We start from the raw sequence: 25011 nt of genomic DNA, 5'->3' as shown, positions 1-25011 counted from the left end.
TCGGAAATCTCTTCACACCGTGCAAAGATACGGCTTCTGGACGAAACACAATTTACAAACACAGCAAGTAAAGTGTATGATCGGCTCGTTTGTGTGTTCCTTCTGATTTCTAGTACTCAGGTTGCACATAGTTAGGAATCGTCATCACTCGTGACATACTCGAATCGGTGTGCCAGAGTCGCTCTAAGTTTCCGCACTCATAAAAGATTTCGTGAGTTACTACGTCATTGTTGATTTTCATGACTTGGGAACAAGGTCGGCGATTCAATGGTTGCCCCATGCTATACACGCAAGAGGTAAGAAAGACGCATGAACTCAAATGAGACATGTGGCTACACGTAACACATATCAAACACCGACAGAAGGGGTGAAGTCATGCGGGACGAATATAGCGCACCTGTGTTTCCCTCCTTAATAAGTTACCGCAAGCACTATTAGAGGATCAAAGCCACCCATACAAACACACGATGTCTCAGCCGATGATTATACTTTACGACGTACCATCCAATATTCCGCAACCTTGGGCTCCCAATATCTGGCGGGTACGGTAAGGCATTTCGCTCTAACAAATATATATGCTGATATATTTTCTAGGTTGATACTCAATTTTAAACGGCTCCCCTACCGTACTACTTGGGTGGAATTTCCAGACATCGAGGAAACCCTCCGTGGCATTGGGGCCCCACCAACGTCCGTCAGAAATGATGGCCGGCCTGTCTTCTCTCTCCCAGTCATCGTGGATCCCATACGGTCGCCGCAGGCTCCTATAGTACTTTCAAATGCAAGTCACATTGCTGAATATCTGGAAATTACTTACCCAGGCCAGTATAACTTTCTATCTGCAATCCTTATATCTGAACAATCTGCAGCGCGTCAAGTATTTCCAGAGGGATCGCGTGCACTGCAAGCGTTGTTTGTGCACTATATACAAGAAATATTCGCGAAGCCACTGCTCCCTATCATGGTGCCTCTTAGTCACCAACGTCTACCGGAGCGCAGTCAAACTCATTTTCTCAGTGGGACGACGCCAAGTTATCTTTCCGTTCCTCCGGAGAGAGAGCAGGCTTGGAGGGCAGTTCAAGAGCAGTTCGATTTTCTAGCAAATATTCTTGACAAGAACTCGGGCACTGACGGTGATGGGGTGGTTGCTATGGGCCATGAGCTCACGTATGCTGACTTCGCCATCGTTTCGGTACTCATTTGGATAGAGAAAGTTGCACCGCATGATGGCTGGGTGAGGATTCGGCAGTGGAACGGAGGGCGGTGGGGTAAATTATGGGAAAGGTGCAAGAGTTGTATGGATGTATTTTAATTAATTGCTATGACGGGCGTCGCATCTAGTGAAATCGCCGTCCCTTCTTCTATACCTTATTTTTTCCCTTTGTTCGAGTTTATACTGTACAAAAAGTTGATATATTGGTCCGTGACGAGAGTGGGCGTATGATAGTAACTCTGATTCTGTGTGCACATAGAGAGACTTGGATGCAGGGGCATGCCACCAACGCCATCCCAATATGCGTAGCAGGCGTAGTTACTATAAACAGTACTACTAGTATGATAGTCTACAAGTTATTCGCCTTAGTTAAACCTCCCTCGACTTGAGATGCGACATTTCTCGCACAAGCTTCAATTATTAATCTTAATACCTTGCCGCCTACTTTCAATCGATTCTTCACTACTGGGCGTTCTATAATATATGTCATTGCCTCAGGCCAGGAGTCTGAGTCTTAGTGCCACGGTTGCTTTAGCAGAAGGTTGTTTGTATTTGTTTTACTATGCCTGAGGTCCGGACGCTATAGAGGAATCATAACTTCTTAGACGCGAAGAAGCGACGTCTTGACCATGTTGACGCGGACGATCTCGAGCTATGGAAGGTAAGTGATCTGACGCCTACGATTGGATGTTGACGATATGATCATTTGGAAGGTCAAGATCAATTTGGACGACCTACACTTACTCCGCACGATCGGAGGCGAATCCGTGGAGTTGAAGCCGTCAACCAAACTGTCCACAATGTTCACGGATGGAGTAGAGGACGGATGTGTTCATGTCGTCGTACAGCGTCCTGACGTTGCACGACTCTTTCCAATTGTTGAACAACGTCTCACTTATCTCAAGAAGGGTGCAGGTGCTCCGTCAGCTGGTGCAAGACCGGCCGCATTCTCTCTAAAGCAGAAAAACCAAGAGTAACTTTGCAATCGTCCTCGCGGAGCCGCGGACCCTGTTCCGGTCACTCTTCTCGAGCGTATCTTCGCCGAGTTCGTGGATGATTGTCAAAATCGACAACCAACTGACCATGATAACGACCTTGTTTGGCAACTTTCGGAAATGATGTGCTCCTTCTATTCGGATGAGCTCGCGCGGATAAATGCATTTCGGCATGTGCTCCGCCAGTGCGGTATCATACTCGATCCTTCTATGGTTGGCGCGATACGAGAATTCCTGGATGCCATCGGTTGAGTCAACCGATGCATTCAGGAATTCTCGTATGATGACACTCAAATCCTCAGGGATCGACTTATCTTCTTCGAGGAAACCGTCGGTGATGCGACTGGGAGCAAGATATGTATTATGTAAGCAAATTGGATTTTTGGTGATACAGCGAAAATGAATTATGTCATCGCCAGCCCTTCACTAGATACACGGCGGGGCTTTGTAGACGACTTCAAACCATCTTGCTCAGGATCAAATATAAAATTTAGCATCTCCAAGTCATGCTCCGTCGTAATCTTATTCCCATTCCGCGCATCATCAGGACGTCGAATATCCTTCTGATCAACACGTATAGGATAATGGGTCTCTTGCTTCGATCCAGCCCAATCGAAGTCGAGCAGCATGAAGTCTTTTTTGTTTTTCACAACAAAATTGGCATCCCGAAGGTCGCCATGAACATAGTCGGCTTTGTGTAACTCCTGGATGAGAGAGGTGATGGTCGGAGCCGGGTGACTGCGAGAAATTCAAGACAACTCTCTCAATGTCAATTGGGACTGAGCCAATGAATCAAGATTCACAAAGTGATTTGTAGCGTCAGTGGGACATGGAAGCTATCGACCCGGCAGTAACGCTACTGCTCTGTATTCCCCTATGGTGGTACAAAGTAGAAATTGCCCGGAAGGGGGTACAGAATCAAAGAAGACGATTGCCGAAAAAGCCAAGGGATGATGGTAGTCAATAATGTTATTGGAGTTGTCAGTTCGTTGCTTGCCACTAGCGACAATGGATGGCTCATCGTTGTTGTCGCCCCGGTTAGGCTAAACCAACTTGCTGTCCATCTTGAAGCTGGTCTTCGCAGTGTGCATGCCACGAACGGATGTCTGTCACGACTAGTGTAACATTCATCCTGGAAGGGTCAGGAACAGTTCGACGTTATTCATCCTTGATGCAGACTTGTCACCTGACCCAGTGGGCATGATAAGCACCCGCATGTCGCGGTCCTCGATGTCAAGCAGTATTAATCCCCTACCTTTCTTTGCCGGCATTTGCAAGAGTGCAGACGCTCCCAGGGTGAGATATATTGTATAGGCGTTGAGCGTTTGAACGTTGAGCAAGGACGTCCAGCAGGTATCGCGATTCTCGCTTGTCGTTTAACAAATACTAACTTGTCTTCATTTTCTGTCATTCACAGTACTAGTATTAACTCGATGATTGTTCCGGAGGTTCTTCCCATCTCATTGTCCCTACCTCTCGACCACTCTTCATCTGCATAGACTACAAGTGGGAGGCGCTCAGATATGGTTCCCTGTGATAACGTGAGTGTCCACCTGCAGTCTCCATTATAGCCCTATGTTTCTTGATGCCTACCAGCATCGCCATCACTGTGCCCCTTGTGATATATCTAATGGTCTTCCTTCTTGTTATCTTCCTGGCATCGCCTGTGGAGTAACCGCGGCGATACTAGTACTCAATGATATTGGAGCAGGTAAGCTTTACTTGCTGACTTAAAGAACACAACTCATCGGACAAAAGACCAGAGGAACTGATACTCTCTGGCACGTATATGTGCAATTATGGCATGTTCGACTTCTGGCCTCTATACTTTCGACACTCGACATTGTTTGGGAGATCCTTGCTCTGTGGCTTTCAGTCTGAATTACTGTGAAACAGCCAGTGTTGGTGCCAGCGTCATTGTCTAGAAAGTGCGATGCATGATGGTGTACAAATTCCTAGAAACAAAACGAGATCGAAAGGATTCATAGCATCAACTTGGCCGAGCGGGCGTGTTCGTAGCCTATTCACTTAGCTGAGGCCTTTGATAAACTCCAATGCAAGACGGGGACTGAGGTATGCCATATCGACGAATGAGAAAGAAAAACACAGTACAGTGACATGGAACGCACCTGTCTACCGGCTTCACAGGCATTCGCTTATCCAAAAGCTTACCACCCTTCTCAAAGACAAAATGACTGCGTTTCGTCTTATTTCCATCACCAGCCCCAAGAACGCCTATCAACGACCTCTTTGGATCAGAAATGAGTGGGAATGGGAGTTGTTTCTGAAGTGACGGTCATCAAGTTGTTGTTCGCACATTGAAATTATGCATGGTGACGTACCTTCGTTTGCCATTTACTTTGAGCAGCTGAGGAGTCGGCACTGACTCCATAGATATCATAATCAAGCGAGGCAAATTCTTGCCATATATCACGGAAGCCACATGCTTGCGTAGTGCATCCAGCTGGAAGAAAAACCGTTGCTAGGATGAACAACAAAATAAACCCAAAAGAACTTGCGTGTGTCAGCCTTCGGAACAAGAAAGAGAACGACACCCTTCTCTGCTGCAATTGAACCAGTATCGATGTCTTCGCCTTTCTCGTTTTTGAGGGTTATGGAGGGGAGAATATCGCCAATGTCGATGGGCGCTAGTACATCTGCTACATCATCATCCTCCTTGACCGCTTCGTCTTCATTAGCTTTGGCCTTGAATGCATTACAGTCAAAGTCAGAGAACTTGGCTTGAAGTGGCGTACTTTCTTGTTCTTTTCATCTTTGTCAACCTCCTCGGCTGCCCTTTTTTTCCCCGGTTTTGAAGGTTTTTTCGGTTTCTTAGTAAGAGCAGGAGTCTCTACTTTTGATTGCCCTGAAATTCTTGAGGATCGCCTTGGAGCTTGAGGATCAGCCCCAAGTTCGTCGGAGGCCATGGTGCTTGCGTAGGTAGAGATGAAGGGTTGAAGAGGCTAAGCGACAACGTTGCACCTACTACGGCGTCTGTCAGGGGCTCCAGCTGCTATTCGTACGTATTGGTCGCATTAAATCCACAATTTAAGGTAATATACACGGAATGAATCCAAGCAGGCAACCGCAAAACAAAAACCTTGAACAATAGACATTTCACATTCCCCAACTACTATTGATAGCAGGTATATGGCAAGTTCGGATGGAATAGTCAAAGTAGTCAAATAAATGATATACGAAGGGCACGATGCCCTATCGAGGCTCAGGAGGAGGGCTTGCTGAAAAGCTTCCTGGTAATGGGCGTGAGGCTGGAAATGTGGGTGAAGTGGGGCTTCTCGCAGCAGTCATTGTCGTAGGCGAATTCGGAGAATGTAGGTCTCCCGTTGATCCATTGGAAGACGTGGAACGAGTGCGGGAGATGTACGGACGCGGTGGAGGCCGCAGAGCTTCCCCAGGGGGAGGAGAAGCTATTTCAGGGACAATCACATCCAGGTCCATACCAAATTCATCGATTATTCCGCGAGGAGGAGGCCGTTCGACCATAGCCTCCAACAACTACAACAGTGTTCGAAAAAATCGCGAAACTAGATAACCAGTATACTCACCTCACGACGGAGGTCTTCGCCAGCGTATTCTCCCTCCATCTCTTCAGGTCCAAGAAGGACAGCACCTTTTCGGAAGATTTCCCCTTCTTCTTCAACCCAACTTTTCGACCTTTGGACATCATCAGGGTATGTAGATACTTTGCTCGTATGGTGACCCACCTAACCACAGGGGAAGGGACGCTAATTTGGTCCTCCTCGCCTAAGAGTCTGTTGTCGTCTTCATCCTCGTCCTCCGATTCGGTTATCATGAAAGTGGGACTCAACACTTTCTCCGGCTCCTCCGGTTCTGGTTCTGCTCGACCTTTTCCTTTATCTACCTTCGGAGTTAGTGGTGTATCATCTTCTGACAGATCTGCGGGGTTCCCATGTGAAGCATCCCCGTTAGCGGGACTGATCACTGCGCTTGGAATATTTAACCCAAGACCGTGAAGAAGTGATATACTTGAAGGAGCGGATGACAACTGTGTGATAGCACTGTTCAGTTTATCGCAGAGGCCCAGGAGCTCTTCTAGCAGGACGATGTCTGTCGTAGTCTGCACTTTTTCTGTGATTTCGTCGACAATAGCCTTGGCTTGCTGAACGAGGTCTTGGTCCGCGGGTGACACAACGGTCGAGGAGGATACCCCAGAAGATGCGACCGAAATAGACCTTGGGCTATTCACCGAGTTCTCGACTTGAGACAGTAGCGCGTATGCTCTTGATATAACCTCATCATTACCCTTCAGAATCGTAAGTAGGCTGATCATATACGGGGAACATACACCTACCTTGAGCCCGCCACCTTGACCTATTGATTTGGCTAGTTCACTTTCCTGGATCATGTTCCACACACCCTTACCAAACCCTTTGTTGCTCGCCGGACTACGAAGTCCATCAGAAACATGTGCCGCTTTTTCTGCTTCCTCCGTATTCCGGATACAAGTGTTGAGAATTTCACGACACATTCTGTGTGAGGTCATATTCATGAAGCGTACTGTACAGATCACTAGACACTCACTTGGCAAATTCCTCGTCATCTGGAGGTATATTGACGTCGAGACATCGCATCGTGTGATTAGCCTTGAGTCCCGAGCTCAGGGCCATAATGGCAGCGATGTCCAAGTTATTGTCCGTGAGATCAAGGTGGAGCAATGAGTTTGATTCAGGGAGAAATTCTGCGAGTGCGATAGCACCCGGTGATGTCATGGTGGTAGAGGAGAGGAATAGGCGCTTGAGAGCATTATTTAATGTGAAAGCCGTTCGGAGTGATTGGATCTAAACATTGTTCAGTATAGGCACCATGTGCAGCGAGTTATCAACGCACGCCTTCGAGACCAGGACCGGAGCAGGGATTCCGACTGAGATCCAAAGTTTCTAAGCAATGATTGTATTTCTAGAAGTTCCTGTTAAAACTGACGACCAAAGAGACTCTCAGCGCTTACCAGTGCCTCGGCAATTAACACCAAGCACTGAACATCCAGCTTGTTTTCGCTCAAGTTCAGGACCTTAAGGGTTCTATTTCGTTTGAGTACTTGTGCCAGATAAGTAACCCCATTCTACGCCAACGTCATCAACAGGCAATACTATATTCAAAAAAATACTTACACGAATGTCGTTGCCTCGTAAATCCAATGTGCGGAGAGCTCCGAGTCTTGGCAATGCATCGAGAGCGCGCACCTTGTCCAGCAGTGCAGCGCTTGGGCCATCATCGTGCCTCTGGGCCGTACCATTGGGATGGAGTCCGCCCTCCGACCGTTGATGCCCAGCATTTGGCGCAAGATGACGGGTGGTGACACCACCCTGTGGATTTGATGTGATGATGGGGACGGGCTGACCAGAAGCAGAGAGCGGGGGAGGTTGTGCTGTTGCAGCACCTCGGCGATTACGAGGTACATATGGTGTGTAAGTTGTTTGAGGAGGCATGGACGATGGGTGGCGTGGAGGAGGCAGTACGGGTCCTGTACGGGCAACAGGTGACGGAGGAGGTAGATGGGTGAAAGGGGGGATTGGTGAGGAAGGCGGCGAAGAGATGATGCCTCCTTGTGAAGGAAAGGTAGATGAGTTGGGAGTACTAGGGACCACGTCTGGGTAATCTCGGATCATGGTAGCAAGCGCGACAGCTCCTGTTGCATTGATGCGATTATGTCGCAAAGAGATGTTGCGAAGAGATGAAGTACGAATAACTCGGGCTGCCACACTTAGTGGAAATTGGACTAAGGGTGAACGTTGACAGCTTACCAAGAACGTCCAGCGCTGGCACTCTGAGCGAACAATCATCTAGACGGAGAGATATTAAACCAGGCTCAGGTGCTGTTGTCAATGAGACTACTATATAATCTACTGCCTTCTTGTCTAGATTTGTTTGTGAGAGGTCGAGGAATTGTAATTTTTTGGCCTGACAATGAAATATGAGCAGGTGCATCATTACCTGCGAAAATGACGCACTTGTGAGGCATAAAAACCAAGGACTTTGAACGCAGGTGTCTTTAGGCGACGGTTTGACGCGACGGACAGGAAAACGAGGGTGCCAGGTATGAGCAGCGCGTGAAGCATAAGTTTCAATTTCTAGGTTATGGTGAGCACAGCACAGGCAACCAGGGGAGAATCAAGTTACATAGTCATCCAAATCACATTCTCGAAGGGTGAGTTTTCGAAGACCCCATTCGATCGTAAACACGTCAGAGAGGATTGCGGCAGATGTAGGTGTCAATTGTACACCAGACAGATCAACGGACCGAGGATTTGTGCCTGATGCGCGCTGTTGAGTGCAGCCGCATTCGAGATTAGCTTGATGTACTCTCAGAACCCACAAGTAAATTTTGTCACCTTAAGGGCAGCCGAAATTGCGGGATCTGGTTCTTCCTCTCTCGATGCGCAACACTCTCTGTAGAACGATTCCACCTTGTCCAAATTCCACCAATCTTCCGTTTCGTTCGGACCAATAGAGTTGCCTCTGACAACTCTGCTGCGTCTCTCCGCTTCTCTCTCTTCAATTGCCCGCTTCTCATCTTTGAGCGTCGGTGTTGACGGAGGGTTGGTAGAGGATATAGGGTAAACTGTGACGAGTTGAGGAAGTATAAAATGGGCACGCTTGAGAGGTTTGATGTCGTCGCTAGCAAAAGCGGGAGATTGTGTTGGCAGAAAGCCCTTGATTCGAGAGAATATACCAGTTTGCGTAGGTGGAGGGCGCTTCAAAATCGACTTTCCAGGTATTGGGATGGTTACCGCTGATGAAGAGGGCGAACATGATGAAGACGGACTTGCCATAGGTTGAGACTGAGGCTTAACTTAGCTACTCAAGTTTTTAGCGATTTTGCCCAATTGAATGACCTTGGGACAGTTACTATAGGGCCGATAAGGAATATTTAATAAGACCGATCAAACTTCGCCAAGCACTTTGAACTTCAACGTTAACCCTCATAAAACCATCCATATGTACTTATTTCTGGCGAACACTGAAGGCGCCTTATTTTTTGATGGGAGCAGATTGGTTATCAGGCCCAGGTTTGGCCCAAACGCCCTCGAGCAACCGTAGAGGTCAAATCAGCCTGAAGGATCGTTTTCGATTGGTCGCTACTTCAGGTGCGTGTCGTCTGATCATTTTATCGGATACGGCCTGAGATTCACAATATCACATGCGAATGGGGTTCTCTGGAAAGTGTCCACCAAGGTACTCTAGGCTAAGTCCTGTTCGTCATAGAACATTCAAAGATACGAGGCATCTCACCGCATGCTGCGGATCCTGACTTACCGCTGGAGCGTCGTCACCCTTCCCGACATTACTGGTTTCGCCATAGGTTTTTACATCATTGTACCCTACTATGAAATCCCTTACTTCCGTTTGCAGTGTCGGACGAGAGCCATCAATCTGCCATTGCACAGATTGGATCGGCTGGAGGCTGTACAGCGTTGTTTGTTGCGAGGGAATGCCTTTATGCAAATTGTGTAGGAGAAGCCATACAAGCAATGAAGATTGCGTTTGTGCTAATGGAAATTTTTACAAATGGATCCAGCGTTCCGAAATCAGCTTTCAATTAGACATCGACGGACACTCTACAGAAGTGGGCGACAGAAAGAGTAGGTCAATAATCGAAGCGTCAGATGGGATAAGACCGATCCAGCTTCGCCAAGCACTTTGAACTTCGAAGCTTCAACGTTCGAACGTTCAACGTTCAACGTTCAACGTTCAACGTTCAACGTCAACGTCAACCCTCATACATTACTTATTTCTAGCGGACACTGAAGGCACCTTATTTTTTGATGGGAGCGCATTACTGCAGATTGGTTATCAGACCCAGGTTTGGCCCAAACCTCCTCGAGCGACCGTAAAGGTCTGAAGGATCGTTTTCAACTGTTTTCCAGGTACGTGTCGTCTCATCATTTTATCGGATACAGCCTAACATTCACAATATCACATGCGAACGAGTTCTCTGGAAAGTGTCCACCAAAGTACCTTAAGTCCTATTCGTCACAGAGGATCCAAAGATGCGAGTTCATCTCACACCACATGCTGCGGATCCTGACTAGGCGACTTACCACTGGAGCTCGCCACCGGTTTTTACATCATTGCACCCTACAATGAAATCCCTTGCTTCCGTTTGAAGTGTTGTAAGAGCAAATAATCCGCCATTGCACAAATAGGATTGGCTGGTACAGCGTTGTTTGTTATGAGGGAATATGTAGTTATATGTAAATTGTGCCACCAATAAAAGATCGTTTATGATAGGCCGAAAATTTAACAAATGGATCGAGCGTCCTGAATTGTTATGTTGGCGCCGCGCCTGCCGCGGTCGTGACTCAGCGCTCAGGTGTCACGTGTGACGGCGCATGACGCGCATGTGACGCTGCAGTCAGACGCGGTAGTACTGACACGCCATTCTACATTCGACTTCCAGATCAAGTTGGATGGATTCACGACTATTACTATTTGCCGTAGTTCGTCTGTCGCTGAGGTTAGTATCATTCTTGTATATACCACCTATGTAACTGACAACCTCTGTAGCTGTGTCTTCTACAGGTATAGTACCTAATAGACTTCGTCTGTTGCTGAGCTGTGTCTGCTACAGCTATTGGCTCGCCCCACCGGAACCGATGGAAATTGTGTGGCTGAATGCATAGCCCTTGAAGTCAACATGCTGGCCATCATGCTTCGAACGTTCTTTGGAGTTCTACGAAAGAGTGGGACTCACCCATTCCCTTCTCACACTACTTCTCAGTGTACCCCACCGTTTCTTTCACAACAATCTAAATCTCCAACCACTCGCGATGACTGAAGATCATAGGCCAGATATCGATCCTCCTCCAGGAACTTCCAGATCCAATCAGGAAAGCTTGGTACGTCGTCTCTTGAAATATATCGTCGTCCTTGCGCATTATTCGTCCAGAACCAACCTCGTAGAGGATCTTGTCAGTTCCTGCGGAATTTGAAGAATTGGTTAACCAAAAAGCTTCCTGTGCGTAGACGTGAATACTGTTTGTCCTGAATACGGCTAAGATTGTACAGAAACGCTCCAAACGAACATGCAACCGCGCCACTGCGGTCCACGACGTCGAAAATGAAGAGGCTTCATCGACTCAGCAAGTCGAGGTAAGTGCTCGAACTTGCTATTCCAGTCCTTCCGTTTTCTTAGAGGCGCTCAGGACACGTTGTATTTCCATCCTTCCAACGACAACAAGCATCCCACCACATTTCCGAGATTCCAAATGACTCCGTGAAACAAGGGCTGTCCGGAGAGCCTGCTTTGCAGGTATTTCCATCAAATACTTTGATTTTCTTCTCTAATTTTGGCGGTCCCACAGGTTCAGGCTACTCCTTCTGACGAGGAAGGAGGACCTGATCCCCAATTAGTTCACGCCGAACTTTGATCACTAGGGAAACATGCGACTTCTATGACATCCGCCGTCGACAATACCCCAGCGGATCTTACTGCCGCAGATGATTTTGAGACGACGTATCTCCAACCCCTCAAGATTATCGATGCTGTCCTTGAGAAGATCGCAGACGTATGGGTCATTCTTGTTGTTTGGAAGGGAACTAATCACGTTATATAGGTACATCCGTACGCAAAGATGGCGCTGGGAGTCCTGTCGGCTGCATCTAAAGTATGTTTTGTTTCTCCCGGAGTCCAGTTTCCTACTCAGAAGTTCTAATTCCATGAAGATTATAATTGCTCAGGCACAGCGCGACCAATCGATTCTCAGTCTTAAATTGGCTGAAGTTTACCGCTTCATAGCTCAAGATGACAGTCTTGGAAAAATTGAATCGATGCGCGATATCGTCGGAAAGATCGTTCACCAGACTCTTGAGTGTGCCCGTTTCATCAGGGACTATTCGGAGACAAAGAGCTTCTGTGAGTCACCAAGCTATCGTATCCTGTACATGAATCTTATACTATATTATAGAGAAGAGACTCGGCAAGGAGTGTGTCCACCCGTACCGTTCTCGAGATTTTGGCAGACCGGATCTCGCCAGATGGAAAAAAAACTTTGATTGTGATTTTGTCATCGTTCTCAGTGCTGTCGTATGGTCTTCAGTACTGAAAATACTTGTAGAATTTCCGGGGTGCGTACGAGCTGTTTTGTCTGTTAACCTGATTCGGCGCCGGTTGATTGTCAGGCGATGGAATAGTCCACTGAGCATCAAGCGGTGGTGGAACGGGAAACGTTATTTCTGCACGGGTTACTTCGACTACGTTAAGCAAGTCGACGACATCCTCCCATATTTCAGCTGTGATGTCAACATAGTAACCACCACAAACATCGAGTTGATTAGTCTGCAACCTGATCACATCTCTCGAAATGCCTGGGAAATGTTTGCAGGTTGTGTCGAGTATGAGCTTATTGATCATATTTATGAGTCATTGAAGATTTATATTAATATTGATAGAAAGCCACTGCATCCCCCACGTTCCATACGACAGTGAATCGAAGAGTTTCTACATTTGATGAATGTTAAAGTTTGGCGCTACCACAAACCTTGCTCGACCTCCGGACTGATCCCTTTGCTCGCAGTCGATTGTGCACAACATTGTCGAAAGTAAGAACGCGAAGAGACGCCGTATATTTGCAGAGACAATGCTAATATAGTATTTCCTGAGTCGCTACCGTAAACACAATATATTGTCGTAAAACCGACTGAAGGTGAGTCCTTATAAAGGGTACAGTATGCCCGGAGGGGCTATTGCGAAATTCCACATTACACTGATTATTTGAGAGGCGAAAATAGGCCAAACTCAAGCACACCAGATGGTTGCTCGTGGTGCATGATCTTGGACAAATCGACAATACGAACCCCAGCCACTGGAAATGCGTCTTTGCGCTTAACTTTTGGCAACAATGGGACAAGCCCGGTTTCCTGCATCTCTGGTCCCCTGGTGCCAAAGTATCTGTAATCCCATTCCGTATAAGTGATGATTCATACGAATAGAATATCCATGTGACCTTTGAGTCTCGAAACTCCAACAATGGAGCCCTTGAGGCCATCTTGCAATCCCATCAAGATACTCCTGAACTAGCACGTCGACGGATGGTCCCCAAGAAGGGACCTTCGCAAGACCGCCCATAAATCGTTTTTGAACTTCAGCGTGATAACGCGCTGCCCAAGCCATCGCACCGCTTATGTCGAGGCCGAGTTCCAACATAATAGCAGTAATCAAATTATGGCTTTCGCCCCCAGTCGCTTGCTCTCTGTTGTACGAAATCATGTCCTGTAGAAGGTCGTTAGCAGGTTGCACACCACACCTTCAACATGGGTTTACATTGTCAACCAGACACAATTCTGCGATGCAGTCAACAAGGTCCACGATAACGGGATGGTAGAACACTTCATCAGGAAGCTCCATTCCCATTTCACATACTGTGACAGTGGATTTCATGGCACTCGTATCCCGGCGTAGCTTCAGGTAGTCATTGATACTGCGGCAATGGCCTTGTTCGCGGTCAGTAGCCTCAACAATCGTTGCAGAAAGGTATGCGGTGAATTCTTCAATGAAGTGACGCTGAGACGACGGGCTTGCGGTCTGGATTGCACGAGCCCAAAATCTGGACAAAAATGACTTGGACTCCAGATGCATCATCGAACAATTTGGAAGCACTTACTGTCGCATGATTTCACCAAGGATGCATTCGCCTTCGGGTCGTGTCTTATGGGGATTATGCAGAGCATCAAGTACGATATCCAACATTTCCTGGGTGACTACCGCATTTTCGATGTCGGTGTACTCGTCCACAATGAGGTAAATATGGTGCAAGTCGCAGCCGATTCGAAGGACTTCTATTTTTCAGGAATGTGATCAGGGCTCCGTGGTGTGTGAATAGGCAGGAATCTAATACGAACCTCTAGGCACATTGGGATAGACCAGAGCTACTAGGCGGGCTACAAACACGATATGTCTCAGCCATCTTTAAAATTGAGAGGGAACAGAAGTCCAACCACAATCGCATTTGTCGAATACTTCCTGTGACTCGTCACTCAGAGCCTTAAATTCACGGAAGGAAGCATCGACTCCAGCTTTTACAACTTCGAAATGAGGATTCATTGCACGGGGCCAGGGCCAGTTGAGCATGGTGTCTGGGAGGTGGAATACCCTTGGACGAGTATCCATGGTATCCTGGAGTCTACAGAAACTTTTCAATGACAAGTGGAAACAGAAGAAAGAGTGACGCTGGAGAGTTCAGGACTTCTAGTCCTTATATATAATTCCTACCTGATATAACCAGTCAAAAATGGTCAAAAAGTTGTCTGATGCTGAGTATCTGCCGGTGTTACAAACCGACAGCGTCCGCATGGCCGCGGCATGATGTGGTGAGGAGAGGAGCGGGCTTGAAAAAATCCAAAATCCCTTTGAGGCGCTTTCTGGGAGCCATATATAGCTAGAGTCGGCTCGCGCACCTTTTTAGTCGTTATTGCACCTAAGTCGACTCGGCTCCCTACAATCACAGTGACCAGGTGTATCATGCATTGCGCTCAGACTTGCACTAGTTACATTTTTGTTTCGTTGCGGCTCAACTGCACCGTGTTGTCTGTTTATCTATATTATTTTAGAGATCAAATCAAGCCCATGTTATCTTCAGAGTGCGCTACTGAAGTCGTAAGCGCTCGTAAGCGTCCGTAACGCGCGTAACTCAAGCGTTCATTTCAGTGGTTTTGCAGATTAGCCGCTGTAGCCCTTGAAAATCTCAACCTCCCGCAAAAAAGTCCGGTTCCTATTGGGAGGGGACTCCCCTCTTGGGGGCCCGCAATCGTTCCTTCCGCATGGGGCCCGTCGGGGGGGGTCGCTTTCAGGGTGGTCGTTTCGTCCGTCTCAGCGGGGGTCGCTTGTGGTCGCCTTTGTCATCGCTTATCAATAGACTCTTGTCATCCAAGTGGCGCATCACCTTAGTCATCGCTTATTAATCACTTTTTTGTCCGAGTCCAAAACCATGCTCCTTGTCGATGTCATTCCATCCAGTGGTCTCACGACATCATCGCATCAAGATCCCGGCGACATATGACCAAAATACTCGAAAATCATGGACGCGTTTTCATCAGACCGTGGGAAATTTTGGCCTCAAATCTTTGTCGTGCTCCTCGTCTTGCTCTGTCCATCCATGGTCTTGTGTCATCTTCTCGTCGTATTCCCGGCCGCATACAGTCATAATGCTCAGAAATATGGTGCAAAATTCAAAAAATATAAATTGGCAATGGCAGGAATTGAACTCAAGATCTCAATACGATGATCCATCTTTACCACTCAACCATAATGGCTTTTACTTTCCTAGCTCACAACGGCATATATCGTAATGTGATCTCTAATAAATCTCTTATGGCTTGCAAATGGTAGGAATGAGTCACATGCCTACAAGGGTAAAGGCCCCTCAAAGTGGGAAAACAGTGTCATGCTTGTGGCGCAAAGCACCGAGTTCAGAAGCTTATAGTCGTACCACCAGTATTGCCTACTCGGTGTGGTTTGTCATAATGCAGTGTAGAGACTGACATATCTGTAGCCTCATAGCAGCCATATCCACAACTTGTGCTAAACACCTCTCCAATCATTCCCTATGCAAAGTGCAACTCTTCCGCACCAAGCGTGCGCTACTTTCCTACACCAAGCGCTGCATTCTTGTATACCACCAGTATACCATGTCCCCACACTTCATAAAGCAAAGTACTACATTTGCAGTCCCCATCGCTCTCACATATGAGCATATTCTGTTGGCAGGAACCTCTGTGTCTAGGAGTACGTTCAGATACTGGTCTGTCTTTTGTATCCATTGCTGATAGTCATGTCATGGTTTAGCTATGGCTGGACAGGCTCGGCTCTTACTGGTTTTCCAGCAGTTTGGTGGTCTCCATGAACCAAGTCACCTATGTGCAACTTGGTCCAGTCCGCAAGCCACCTGGACCAGCACGAACCAGCACAAGCCAACAATATGGGAACAACGGCTTGAGCTAGCTTCAAGCCACCTCAAACTGTTATGACTTGGATAGGTTGAGCCTTCTGCAGTTGAATAGCTGATCTCGAGTGGTCTTGCATAGGTGGAAGGATGAGTTCTAAGCTCAAATGTCTAATGAGCGAGCCGGGTCATGTAAGCAGCAAGTCCATCAAAACAACTCACCAAAGGTTGTGCATCCAATAGCACTCATCTACCAAGAGTCTGCATCTTCCGCAATTTACCAAGTTGGTGGATAGTTTATTACCTTCAAAACAAATCAATCAGATAGGTGACATTGTGTACTGTGTACCTTGTACTACAGCAATAACATGCTCTGCAGTTGAAAGAGGGCTTAGAAATACAGGTGATCCACGGCATTGTACCTAGGATAGGAAATGCTCTAGCGTGGTGCCATCGGGAGCCATAATCGCATGATCTCATTCATGATGATGCACGACTAGTGTGAGCTGTTAATGGAAGGATTGGCTTCTGAGGTCAGGAAACACGGATGGCTTGATGAGGTTTAACATTTCATGTTTCTCCTCTGGCTGTTGAAGCCATATAGGAGCAAGAAGTATTCACGTCCCATAGCGAGTCTGCCAACATCAATGCTCTTTTAGAACTAAGGGCCAGCAAAGAGGAACATACACGAGTGGATTGTGTGAGGTTCTCTACATGGTAACTGGCATCATAACTTGTAAGTGAGATGAAGGTTAAACGAGTCACTGCTGGCACCTCATTCGTGATCATGACTGCCCAGTCTAAACCAAATGAGAGATTGCTCGGAACAAATAGGGCTGTGGACTGTAGCAGTCTGTCATGCCAGAGTGTTAAGAACGTGCTCAAGGGTCAAATCCGAAGGGCTTGGCTTCAGCTCGTGCGCTGCGCCCCTTACCCGAGTACGTGCCCCTAACTTCCGAAGGCTGTCGAACAATATCCGAAGGTTACCGGACGATGTCCGGAGGGCGTCGGGCGATGTCCGGAGTCCGATGTCCGATGCACGGGAATTCCGGCGGACGTTCGGGAACAAGAGATAAGACTAATCCGGACAAAGTCCGAACTAGAAAGGAAACAGCGGAGGACTACCAAAGGTAGAGGCGGAGGTGATAAGTCAATAGGAATCAATCCTAAGACGAGCGGAGGTCGACGAGAGGATAACTCAAGTCGGACGGAGGAAGGAATGAGCAGAGTCTAAGATAATATTCGAACTAAAGATGTACATAGATTCTACAGGGTTTATATACTACTAAGATGCGAAGTCCAAAGCTATACAAAGCGGTGGACGGAGCGTATAGAAAAGTCAAACGCTAGTCTATCGGAAAATAGTTAAATGAACCCGGAGATTAGATCAGAGGAAAATAAAGGGCGGAAATGAAACGAGGTACGGAAAATGATTTAGTCTAACCGGAGTAGGAACATACAAAGGGATAAGGCACTGGAAGTTAGATGCGGGTCGGATCCGGACATAGATAGACGTCAGCCGGATCCGGAAATGATATGTGATAAGTCTGGGTCTGGAACGCGGGATATGACACAGAGGCACTTGACAATCAACAATACATATTTGATGGCAACTGCAGTCTGGTCAGTGATCACTTGCAATGGAAATGAGGCCACTCACATATTGGATTCCCATACATGAACAACGAGATAGTGACTCAGGGTGACATAGTTATAGCAAGCCTACCAGTGGCTCAAATGTTGGATCTCTCCATGAGCAACATTCCAAGGACAGTGCGAGCTGGAGGGTCCTGCTCAACTTAAATCAGCCAAACGAATGATGATACTCTAAGAAGCTACCAACCGTGACATCTAGGGATGAAAGGGGAGGCGAAGTGGGACGAAGATATATACCTGCCATACTACTGCGGATAGTAAATCAATCATTCTGTGTCGTGTATGTCCAACTGAATCTTGATGAGATTCACTGGTCACATCAGTAAGGAACTGTAGCTTTTGGCAGACAGTTGAGTCATATCCGGTGTGTACTCACGTTCCATGCGGCAACAACTTCAAGTTCACACACAAGCTCAAACAGTGTCACATGGAAGCTGAGGCATTCATGTATATTGGACCAATATTGGACTACATAGTAGTGTTTATATAGAGCACAAGGGTATTGAACCCCATCATTGAATCAGTCCAGGCCCAAAGCTGGCCATTGTCAATGGAATCATGAGCCCTCCCCCAACAACAAGGATCAGCCCGCATCCTATCCTTTCGGACAAGGGAAGGCCAAATTCAACAGTGAAGATCCCTGCTAGAACTCCAATGATGGCAAATGCCAAACTCTAGTGCGCCTGTCAGTAATGACTCATTGCGATGAATACCTTATTTCACCTCATCAGGAATGTGAACATCAGTATACTCACAAGGATCACAAAAGTGCCCATCTCCTCTTGTAAGTAATATGCCTATCCAATCGATATTGTCAGACCAGGCTGCAAACAAAAAAAAAGAAGATGATCGCACTGAAAAGTCAAGGTATCTCAAGCTTTGAACCAATTGTTGTGCAATTGCACACCCGATGATGCTGTAGACACAGAGAATGAAGGAGATGGAACACAATGCCTTCATAGCCAGTTGTGTACCTAGACCTGGGACTGCAAGGATGCTGGCATTGACCGCCATAATGACACTTGCCTGTCAGACAAATAGTAAGTGTTCTCAATTAGGCCACGATGTAGCACTCACCACGGTAGTTTGAGCTTTGGCCTGGGCGCTGAAATCATCAGTAAATCTCCTGATGTCCACCCCATTTATGAGACCATCAACATAAACATGTTTAAGACGATCTAGCATTAGGAATGGAATCCAAAACATAGCAACTGCAGTGCCAGTCAGGAAGGGAGACTTTTTGAGGGGTCCACGCTTCCCGGCCACCGAATGCACATCAAGCGCACTTCGGGTTGGCCATGGTGATTTAGGTATTCGTGATGGCCTTTGAATATTCAATCAGGATATGTCTGGTATGAGAAATAGCATCGTACGGAGAATATATGCTAATCTGCCTGTTCAAGATAAATTTATAGTTCCAGTCTTTCCAAGGCTCACGTACCATAGATGACGGTACATGTTCCATCCATAGCTCCATCATGTCTTGCAAAGTCCTCTGTTTTGGTCATCAACTTGAAGATGTAGCTTGAGATCAGCGTGCATGCCTACAGCGGCCATTTCCTTCATTTTGTCGGTGTAGAGAATCATGCCTCTCATGGTGTGATATGGCACTTTACACTAGGAAGTATACAGCACAAACTTGCAGCATCATTCTGTGTGCTATCTGCAGCGATTCCTATATGAGGCGCAGCTTTCCCGCTGCTTCACGATGTATATGCGCGCACGCGTTCCCGCGCTTGAGTGCCTTATAGCACCAGCCATCTAGAAGCATCCATCCACTGTCCACCAAGCCCTCTAGTGCGTACATTTCCATTTCTTTTATTAGCATATCATTCCACCATTATTTTTATTATGGTTTCTCACTCATATATATCTTTGCATACCTACTCGGTAGCGCTTTGGCTCCGCATGACCACGCTTAGGCGCGCTATATAAGTGCCAGCAGTACATACTATTAGGGATCTGACTTTTCCTACTTTGCACTTTTCACCTTACTTTAGTTACTTTCCACCCACTTACTACCTAGAAACTCGCAGTAGAAATCTATTTGTTTACACTTCGCATCACTCTTCTCTTATCTTATATCATATCATCACTTAAGTTTAGTCTCTCTTATTTCCACTTACGCGCGCGCGTTCCTGCGCCTTGCGCGCATCTGCGTTTTCTCGCGCTTCGCTTCCGTGCATACCCCTAGATCTTCGCTGTACTCACTTCCCCTTTAGGGTCGAACACACTTGTCTCCTCAAGTAACGCAGACTAGGCAACGTACGACCTTACAACTTTTACAGATACAGTCAGGAGCATCATTTGTTCCTCTTTGTATTGTAGTTTCTACATCAGGTTTCCAAAATATCAAAGCCGCCATTGAGCGTTCCATGGTGGATGCTTCTATTTATTCCTCAGGTTCGTCTTGTTCAGGCGCTATAATGCTGAAGAACTCACCCACACGATACCAATTCAACTTAATGCACAAAGTTCTGACATCCTGGAGAGGTATGTCAATCCCGTGGGGAAAGTACTTGGCGTGTTTCCTGGTGCAATTGAAAATGGTTGCTTCCATCAGATGGCGATCTTTAGCTCACCAGTACTGAGTGTTACGACAAACGGTCGTGTGCGACTAGGATGATCTAAACAGCGACAACCACGACAGTGGTACCGAGTGCTGAGAGTCGTCGGCCTTTACAGACAAGCAAAGGTTGCGTACTCGAACGTAGCTCGTGGTGGTTAACGAGGGGTTACGCCGAGATGATAGCGGTTTACAGACAGTGAGAGGCGTCACTGAAGGTACGAGTCGATGTCGAGCAGGTAGCTTTAGCGGGACAAGGAGTTCAAGGGTAAACCTAGTTGATTAGACTAGTTTCTGGGTAGTACCTAGTAAGATTAAAGTAAGGAATGTCTACTTTAATCTTCGACCTTATATAAGGCTACTCTATCGTATCTAAGCTCAGCTCAAAGCTGGGTTCTAATCTGCTTATCTACTCGAGTCAGAGATAGCGTCCATGAGGCGGGCTTCTATCGTAGATAGCGTCCATGCGGTACGCTTCCATCAGAGATAGGATCCACGTGGTATCCTTCTATCAGTACATGAGGCAACACGAGGCTTGCCTTCTATCTTGATAACATAAATAGGTCTTCTAGACCTATGTCGTCATGTCATGTCACGTGCGGTCCAGACCGCTTATCTAAGCCGGCAGTTGCCGCTTATCGTCTATCATCATCTATCGTCGTCGTCATCTGTCGTCACAGAGCTGGTGAGACTCCGTTATCGTCTATAGCCGTGCGGTGGCAGAGGGCTCTCTGCTGGCGGGGGACTCGTGCCATGTTACTGTAACACTGAGCCTCCAGTTCGAGTCCTGTCCAAAACAAGTTCAATAACAAAAACCACAAAAAAAATTGACATACTTTTATGGTTCCAGTGCCGCACCGTTGTACATTCCTGGAAAAGAATATAGCCATCCACCAGTTCTAGCCAGGCAATGATCCTTCTCTCCAGAACCACATAGTATATATAGATGTCTATTCCTCTCATTCGGAGCGGCTTGACTACTAGCAACCATTTATATGGTCAAAACAGAAATAGGTTTCAAAGTTTGAAATTTTTTTCTCTTCTTGGGCTGGTACATATTTTAGAGGGATGCCCAAGGATTAATATGAGCCCGGAATGAAAGAAATCGGCGGTTGGGATCTGTAGATAATGTCAAAATACTGAGTTTTTCATCCCACCAGCCAAGGTCAACAATGCTGACCTCCAGAGACCCTGGGACCATCACCAATCGATTTCTATGCTTTAAAAACACTGGGACAACCATTTTCAGTATTGGTTTTGAGTGAAATGTGAGTGTTGTAAAATATAGGGGTAGGAGGGGGGGGGGAGGACCTTCTGTATCTCAACAACCTGATTTTTCCTGACATATTGGGCTTCACCATCTTGTTCAGGGACATCAAGAGCACCCCGGAAAAATACTCCTAGAGCACAAGCAAGTCATGGGAAGCCTAGAAAAATCGATCTTTGAGGGGGGTATCATGAAAACTCGCATATCTTAATCAGGATGGGCCCAAAACACTCTGGGACCATTTCCAATCGATTTATATGCTCTTAAAACAGTAGGAACACTTATTTATATACCGGTATTTATATAATACCAAGATATATGAGTTAGGAGGGGGGAGGGGGACCCTACATATCTCAACAACCTGATTTTTTCTGACAAATCTGGCTTTACCATCGTGTTCAGAAGCATCAAGAACCCCCAGGAAGAATACTTTTGAAGTGCTGACAAGTCATGTGAAGCCTAGAAAAATCGATCTTTGAGGGGGGGTACCAGGCAAACTCACACATCACATTCCATATTGGTTCAGAACACTCTGAATCCATCTATAATCTATTTGTATCATCATTAAACACTAGGAACATCCCTTAGCACATCTGTATTGACATAAAATCATGCTTCTTGGTGGAGTAGGTGGGGGGAGGGGGTACCATGACTCTGAAACATGATTTTTTCGGACGAAATAAGCATTGCCATCAGATTCAGATTGGTCAATAACCTCTGAATCGAGTTCTATTCGAAGCCAGGCAAGTCAAATGGAGGCTGAAAAAATCAATCATTGGGTGAGGCAGCATGACAGGGGTGACACTGCTTACATAAGCGAAAGCGGTGGACTTGAGCACGCTTAGAACAAGACTTGATAGATCAAATATCTCTGTTGCTGCTGAAATATATCTATCAATCACCTTGATGATGAGCCTGAGATCAAGTCATATAAAGGCTGAAACAATCGACCTTGGGTTGAGGACCTCAGCATCACAGACATTCATAACTTTGGAATGTGATTTTTTTGAACAAAAAGGGCATCACCATCATATTTAGAGAGCTCAATAACCCCACATTAAAGGTGTATTTGAAGCCAAGCAAGTCATATGAAGGTTAAAAAAATCAATCATTGGTTGAGGTGGGCCTGCTTACATAAGCAGAAAAAATGCGGAGGCAGCACAATAGGAGTGGTTATTTTTCATGGACAAACACATGTTTCCAGTCCATTTAGCAGGTTCTATAATATTGAAAACAAGTACTGGTTCAAGTCTGGCCGATCACATGAAGACACAAAAAATGAAACTTGAACAGAGGCTGCCAGTCAACTGAACTGACCAACATGACTTTTGTTGACGACGTCTCAACCACCAGACCATCCAGTCATTACAGTTAGAGACAAATATGCGAGGAAGGCGAAGGTAGTGATTTCACGACTGGTGCATGTCTAGAATAGATATCAGAATAACAGGTAACACAGATTCTGCTTCATCTTGACTCACCAGTATGAGTTCACCTGTTTTCCAGTTCCATACAGCAAGCTCTGAATTCTTTTCTTGTATTATAAATAAGATAACAAGGAACTCGCTACATGTTTGGATGCTAAGCTAAGATGGAAAGACCATGCTATAGCTAAAGGCGCAAGTCATGTTCTCCAGCTACATGGCCCTATATGAAGAGATAGTCTAGTAGTCATATTTCTCCCAGGAGTCAGGAAGGACTAGGTTTAAATCCTTGTCCTGCCATGATTTCCATCTGGTCGGAGAGGCAGGAAGCTCAGGCACCATGACTCTGAAACATGATTTTTTCGGACAAAATCAGCATTGCCATCAGATTCATATCGGTCAATTACCTCTGGATCCAATTCTATTTGGATCCAGGCAAGTCAAATGGAGGCTGAAAAAAATCATTGGGTGAGGCAGCATGACATGGGCGACACTGCTTACATAAGCAAAAGGGGTGGACTTGGACACAACAAGACTTTGCAAGATCAAATTTCTGTTGCTGCTGAATATATATGGATGAATCACCTTAGTAAGATTAGGAAAGGTCTTTACAGTATTGGGTTTGAGTTAAATTCAAGCACAGCAAAATATGTCAGATTGAGGAGGGGATGGACACCTTGCATATCTCAAGAATGTGATTTTTTCTGACAAGTCAGGCTTTACCATCATGTACAGAAGGGTCACAATCTCTCACAAAAAATTCTCTTGGAGTCCTGGCAAGTCATGGGAAGGCTGCAAAAAATCGACCTTTGTGAGGGTTATGAAGGCTGTAAAAATCGATATTTGGGGGGGGTGCAAGACAGGGTGGTCAACTTTGGAATCTGATTTTTTGAGGAAAAACTGGCTCTAAAATAATGTTCAGAGTATTAAATAACCTCAAAATCAAGTTCAAGCTGAACTCCAGCAAGTGATATGAAGGCTGGAAAATCATTCTTGGGAGGAGGCAGATGGCACTGCTTATATAAGCAGAAATGCGGTCATCTCATAGAGGTGGCCAATGACTACTTTGTATTCTATTAACTTCCGCATTTTTGGCTTCACCTTACATTGTGGTTCCATTTCTAATAAAGGTGACCAGTTAATTGTTGCTCCTACTGGCTTGGATAATATCAGTAACCTGCCTGATGATCATGCTACAAATATATTGTACGTGGGAATGCTTATATAAGCAAAAATGCGGTCAACATGAACCAAAAATTTTCTCTTTCTTTCTTCCTCCCCACTTACTTTACTATCTGAGTTTACATTTTTCATTTTACCTACAAACTTCATGCTGTCATCCTCAATGGGGGTCACCTTTGATAACAGGCCCAGTTTTCTTTCGCTTTTTTCACTTTTTACCTACACATTTCTATGCTGGGTGTCACTCCTCAATGGGGGTCAACCTGTTGATAACAGGCCCAGTTTCTTTTCTTTTTTCACTCTTTTGTACCTACAATTTCTATGCTGGGTGTCACTCCTCAATGGGGGTCAACCTGTTGATAACAGGCCCAGTTTTTTTCTCTTTTTTCACTCTTTTGTACCTACAAATTTCTATGCTGGGTGTCACTCCTCAATGGGGGTCAACCTGTTGATAACAGGCCCAGTTTCTTTTCTCTTTTTTCACTCTTTTGTACCTACAAATTTCTATGCTGGGTGTCACTCCTCAATGGGGGTCAACCTGTTGATAACAGGCCCAGTTTTTTTTCGCTTTTTTCACTCTTTTGTACCTACAAATTTCTATGCTGGGTGTCACTCCTCAATGGGAGTCAACCTGTTGATAACAGGCCCAGCATTTCGCATTTTAGCACTTTTGTAGTCATAGCTATCAGCCTGTATAAGAATATATTATTGCTAATGTAAATGATAAATGTTCCTTCCAAAAGTGTGTGACATAAAATTACTCTACTATGAAAGTAAGGGCATCTTCAC

At 46.1% G+C, this 25011-nt stretch overlaps 8 protein-coding genes across 8 annotated transcripts; 3 read left to right on the top strand and 5 right to left on the bottom strand.

Moving 5' to 3' along the window:
• Nucleotides 1-467: 467 nt before the first annotated feature.
• Nucleotides 468-1426, top strand: F5147DRAFT_820687 (uncharacterized protein; the record flags this gene model as incomplete). Its single annotated transcript, XM_041443673.1, has 2 exons — nt 468-547; nt 595-1426. 2 exons carry the CDS (start codon nt 468-470, stop codon nt 1310-1312), a joined length of 798 nt encoding a protein of 265 aa, XP_041287374.1. The 3' UTR covers nt 1313-1426.
• Nucleotides 1427-2699: 1273 nt separating this feature from the next.
• F5147DRAFT_554610 (uncharacterized protein) lies at nt 2700-2930 on the bottom strand (the record flags this gene model as incomplete). Its single annotated transcript, XM_041430472.1, has 1 exon — nt 2700-2930. A coding segment is annotated over one exon (231 nt), but the record flags the coding sequence as incomplete, so codon positions are not given.
• A 1058-nt stretch (nt 2931-3988) lies between these two features.
• Nucleotides 3989-5242, bottom strand: F5147DRAFT_720037 (thioredoxin-like protein). Its single transcript, XM_041438798.1, has 5 exons — nt 4965-5242; nt 4728-4914; nt 4551-4672; nt 4338-4492; nt 3989-4276 (listed from the first exon to the last, which is right to left on the bottom strand). Exons 1-5 carry the CDS (start codon nt 5133-5135, stop codon nt 4237-4239), a joined length of 675 nt encoding a protein of 224 aa, XP_041287372.1. The 5' UTR covers nt 5136-5242; the 3' UTR covers nt 3989-4236.
• F5147DRAFT_720033 (uncharacterized protein) lies at nt 5232-9072 on the bottom strand. Its single transcript, XM_041438797.1, has 12 exons — nt 8580-9072; nt 8368-8511; nt 8199-8318; nt 7992-8148; nt 7359-7942; nt 7196-7309; nt 7078-7146; nt 6772-7028; nt 6542-6719; nt 5934-6493; nt 5775-5883; nt 5232-5724 (listed from the first exon to the last, which is right to left on the bottom strand). Exons 1-12 carry the CDS (start codon nt 9018-9020, stop codon nt 5422-5424), a joined length of 3036 nt encoding a protein of 1011 aa, XP_041287371.1. The 5' UTR covers nt 9021-9072; the 3' UTR covers nt 5232-5421.
• Nucleotides 9073-11437: 2365 nt separating this feature from the next.
• Nucleotides 11438-12220, top strand: F5147DRAFT_417508 (uncharacterized protein). The gene is made up of 5 exons (XM_041429720.1): nt 11438-11500; nt 11553-11756; nt 11805-11855; nt 11914-12103; nt 12156-12220. Coding segments are annotated over exons 2-5 (357 nt in total). The 5' UTR covers nt 11438-11500; nt 11553-11642; the 3' UTR covers nt 12158-12220.
• Nucleotides 12221-12957: 737 nt separating this feature from the next.
• F5147DRAFT_585213 (isoprenoid synthase domain-containing protein) lies at nt 12958-14356 on the bottom strand (the record flags this gene model as incomplete). The annotated part of the gene is made up of 5 exons (XM_041431848.1): nt 12958-13138; nt 13194-13459; nt 13511-13793; nt 13851-14025; nt 14185-14356. 5 exons carry the CDS (start codon nt 14354-14356, stop codon nt 12958-12960), a joined length of 1077 nt encoding a protein of 358 aa, XP_041287369.1.
• A 2485-nt stretch (nt 14357-16841) lies between these two features.
• F5147DRAFT_657250 (uncharacterized protein) lies at nt 16842-17361 on the top strand (the record flags this gene model as incomplete). The annotated part of the gene is made up of 3 exons (XM_041434242.1): nt 16842-16863; nt 16962-17065; nt 17110-17361. The coding sequence occupies 3 exons, from the start codon at nt 16842-16844 to the stop codon at nt 17359-17361; spliced, it is 378 nt and encodes a 125-aa protein (XP_041287368.1).
• A 934-nt stretch (nt 17362-18295) lies between these two features.
• On the bottom strand, nt 18296-20087 carry F5147DRAFT_657249 (uncharacterized protein; the record flags this gene model as incomplete). Its single annotated transcript, XM_041434241.1, has 10 exons — nt 18296-18457; nt 18539-18580; nt 18639-18809; nt 18861-18961; nt 19225-19307; nt 19508-19598; nt 19667-19710; nt 19803-19805; nt 19910-19999; nt 20053-20087. The coding sequence occupies 10 exons, from the start codon at nt 20085-20087 to the stop codon at nt 18296-18298; spliced, it is 822 nt and encodes a 273-aa protein (XP_041287367.1).
• Between the last annotated feature and the right edge of the window lie 4924 nt (nt 20088-25011).

The sequence above is a fragment of the Suillus discolor genome, assembly GCF_016758755.1.
Source record: "Suillus discolor strain FC423 chromosome Unknown F5147scaffold_81, whole genome shotgun sequence".
NCBI classification, from domain to species: Eukaryota; Fungi; Basidiomycota; class Agaricomycetes; order Boletales; family Suillaceae; genus Suillus; species Suillus discolor.
The sequence above is the reverse complement of the archived record's forward strand: the minus strand, read 5'-3'. Positions and strand labels throughout refer to the sequence as shown.

Coding starts and splice junctions, on each gene's coding strand:
- F5147DRAFT_720037 (XM_041438798.1), bottom strand. CDS start 5,135: ATGGCCTCCGACGAACTTGGGGCTGATCCTCAAGCTCCAAGGCGATCC. Junction 4,673..4,727: donor TGTTCCGAAGGCTGACACAC/GCAAGTTCTTTT, acceptor TTTTTCTTCCAG/CTGGATGCACTACGCAAGCA. Junction 4,277..4,337: donor CCTGTGAAGCCGGTAGACAG/GTGCGTTCCATG, acceptor GGCATACCTCAG/TCCCCGTCTTGCATTGGAGT.
- F5147DRAFT_720033 (XM_041438797.1), bottom strand. CDS start 9,020: ATGGCAAGTCCGTCTTCATCATGTTCGCCCTCTTCATCAGCGGTAACC. Junction 7,310..7,358: donor TACGAGGCAACGACATTCGT/GTAAGTATTTTT, acceptor ACGTTGGCGTAG/AATGGGGTTACTTATCTGGC. Junction 6,720..6,771: donor GATGACGAGGAATTTGCCAA/GTGAGTGTCTAG, acceptor GACCTCACACAG/AATGTGTCGTGAAATTCTCA.
- F5147DRAFT_417508 (XM_041429720.1), top strand. CDS start 11,643: ATGACATCCGCCGTCGACAATACCCCAGCGGATCTTACTGCCGCAGAT. Junction 11,757..11,804: donor TCCTTGAGAAGATCGCAGAC/GTATGGGTCATT, acceptor CACGTTATATAG/GTACATCCGTACGCAAAGAT. Junction 11,856..11,913: donor TCCTGTCGGCTGCATCTAAA/GTATGTTTTGTT, acceptor AATTCCATGAAG/ATTATAATTGCTCAGGCACA.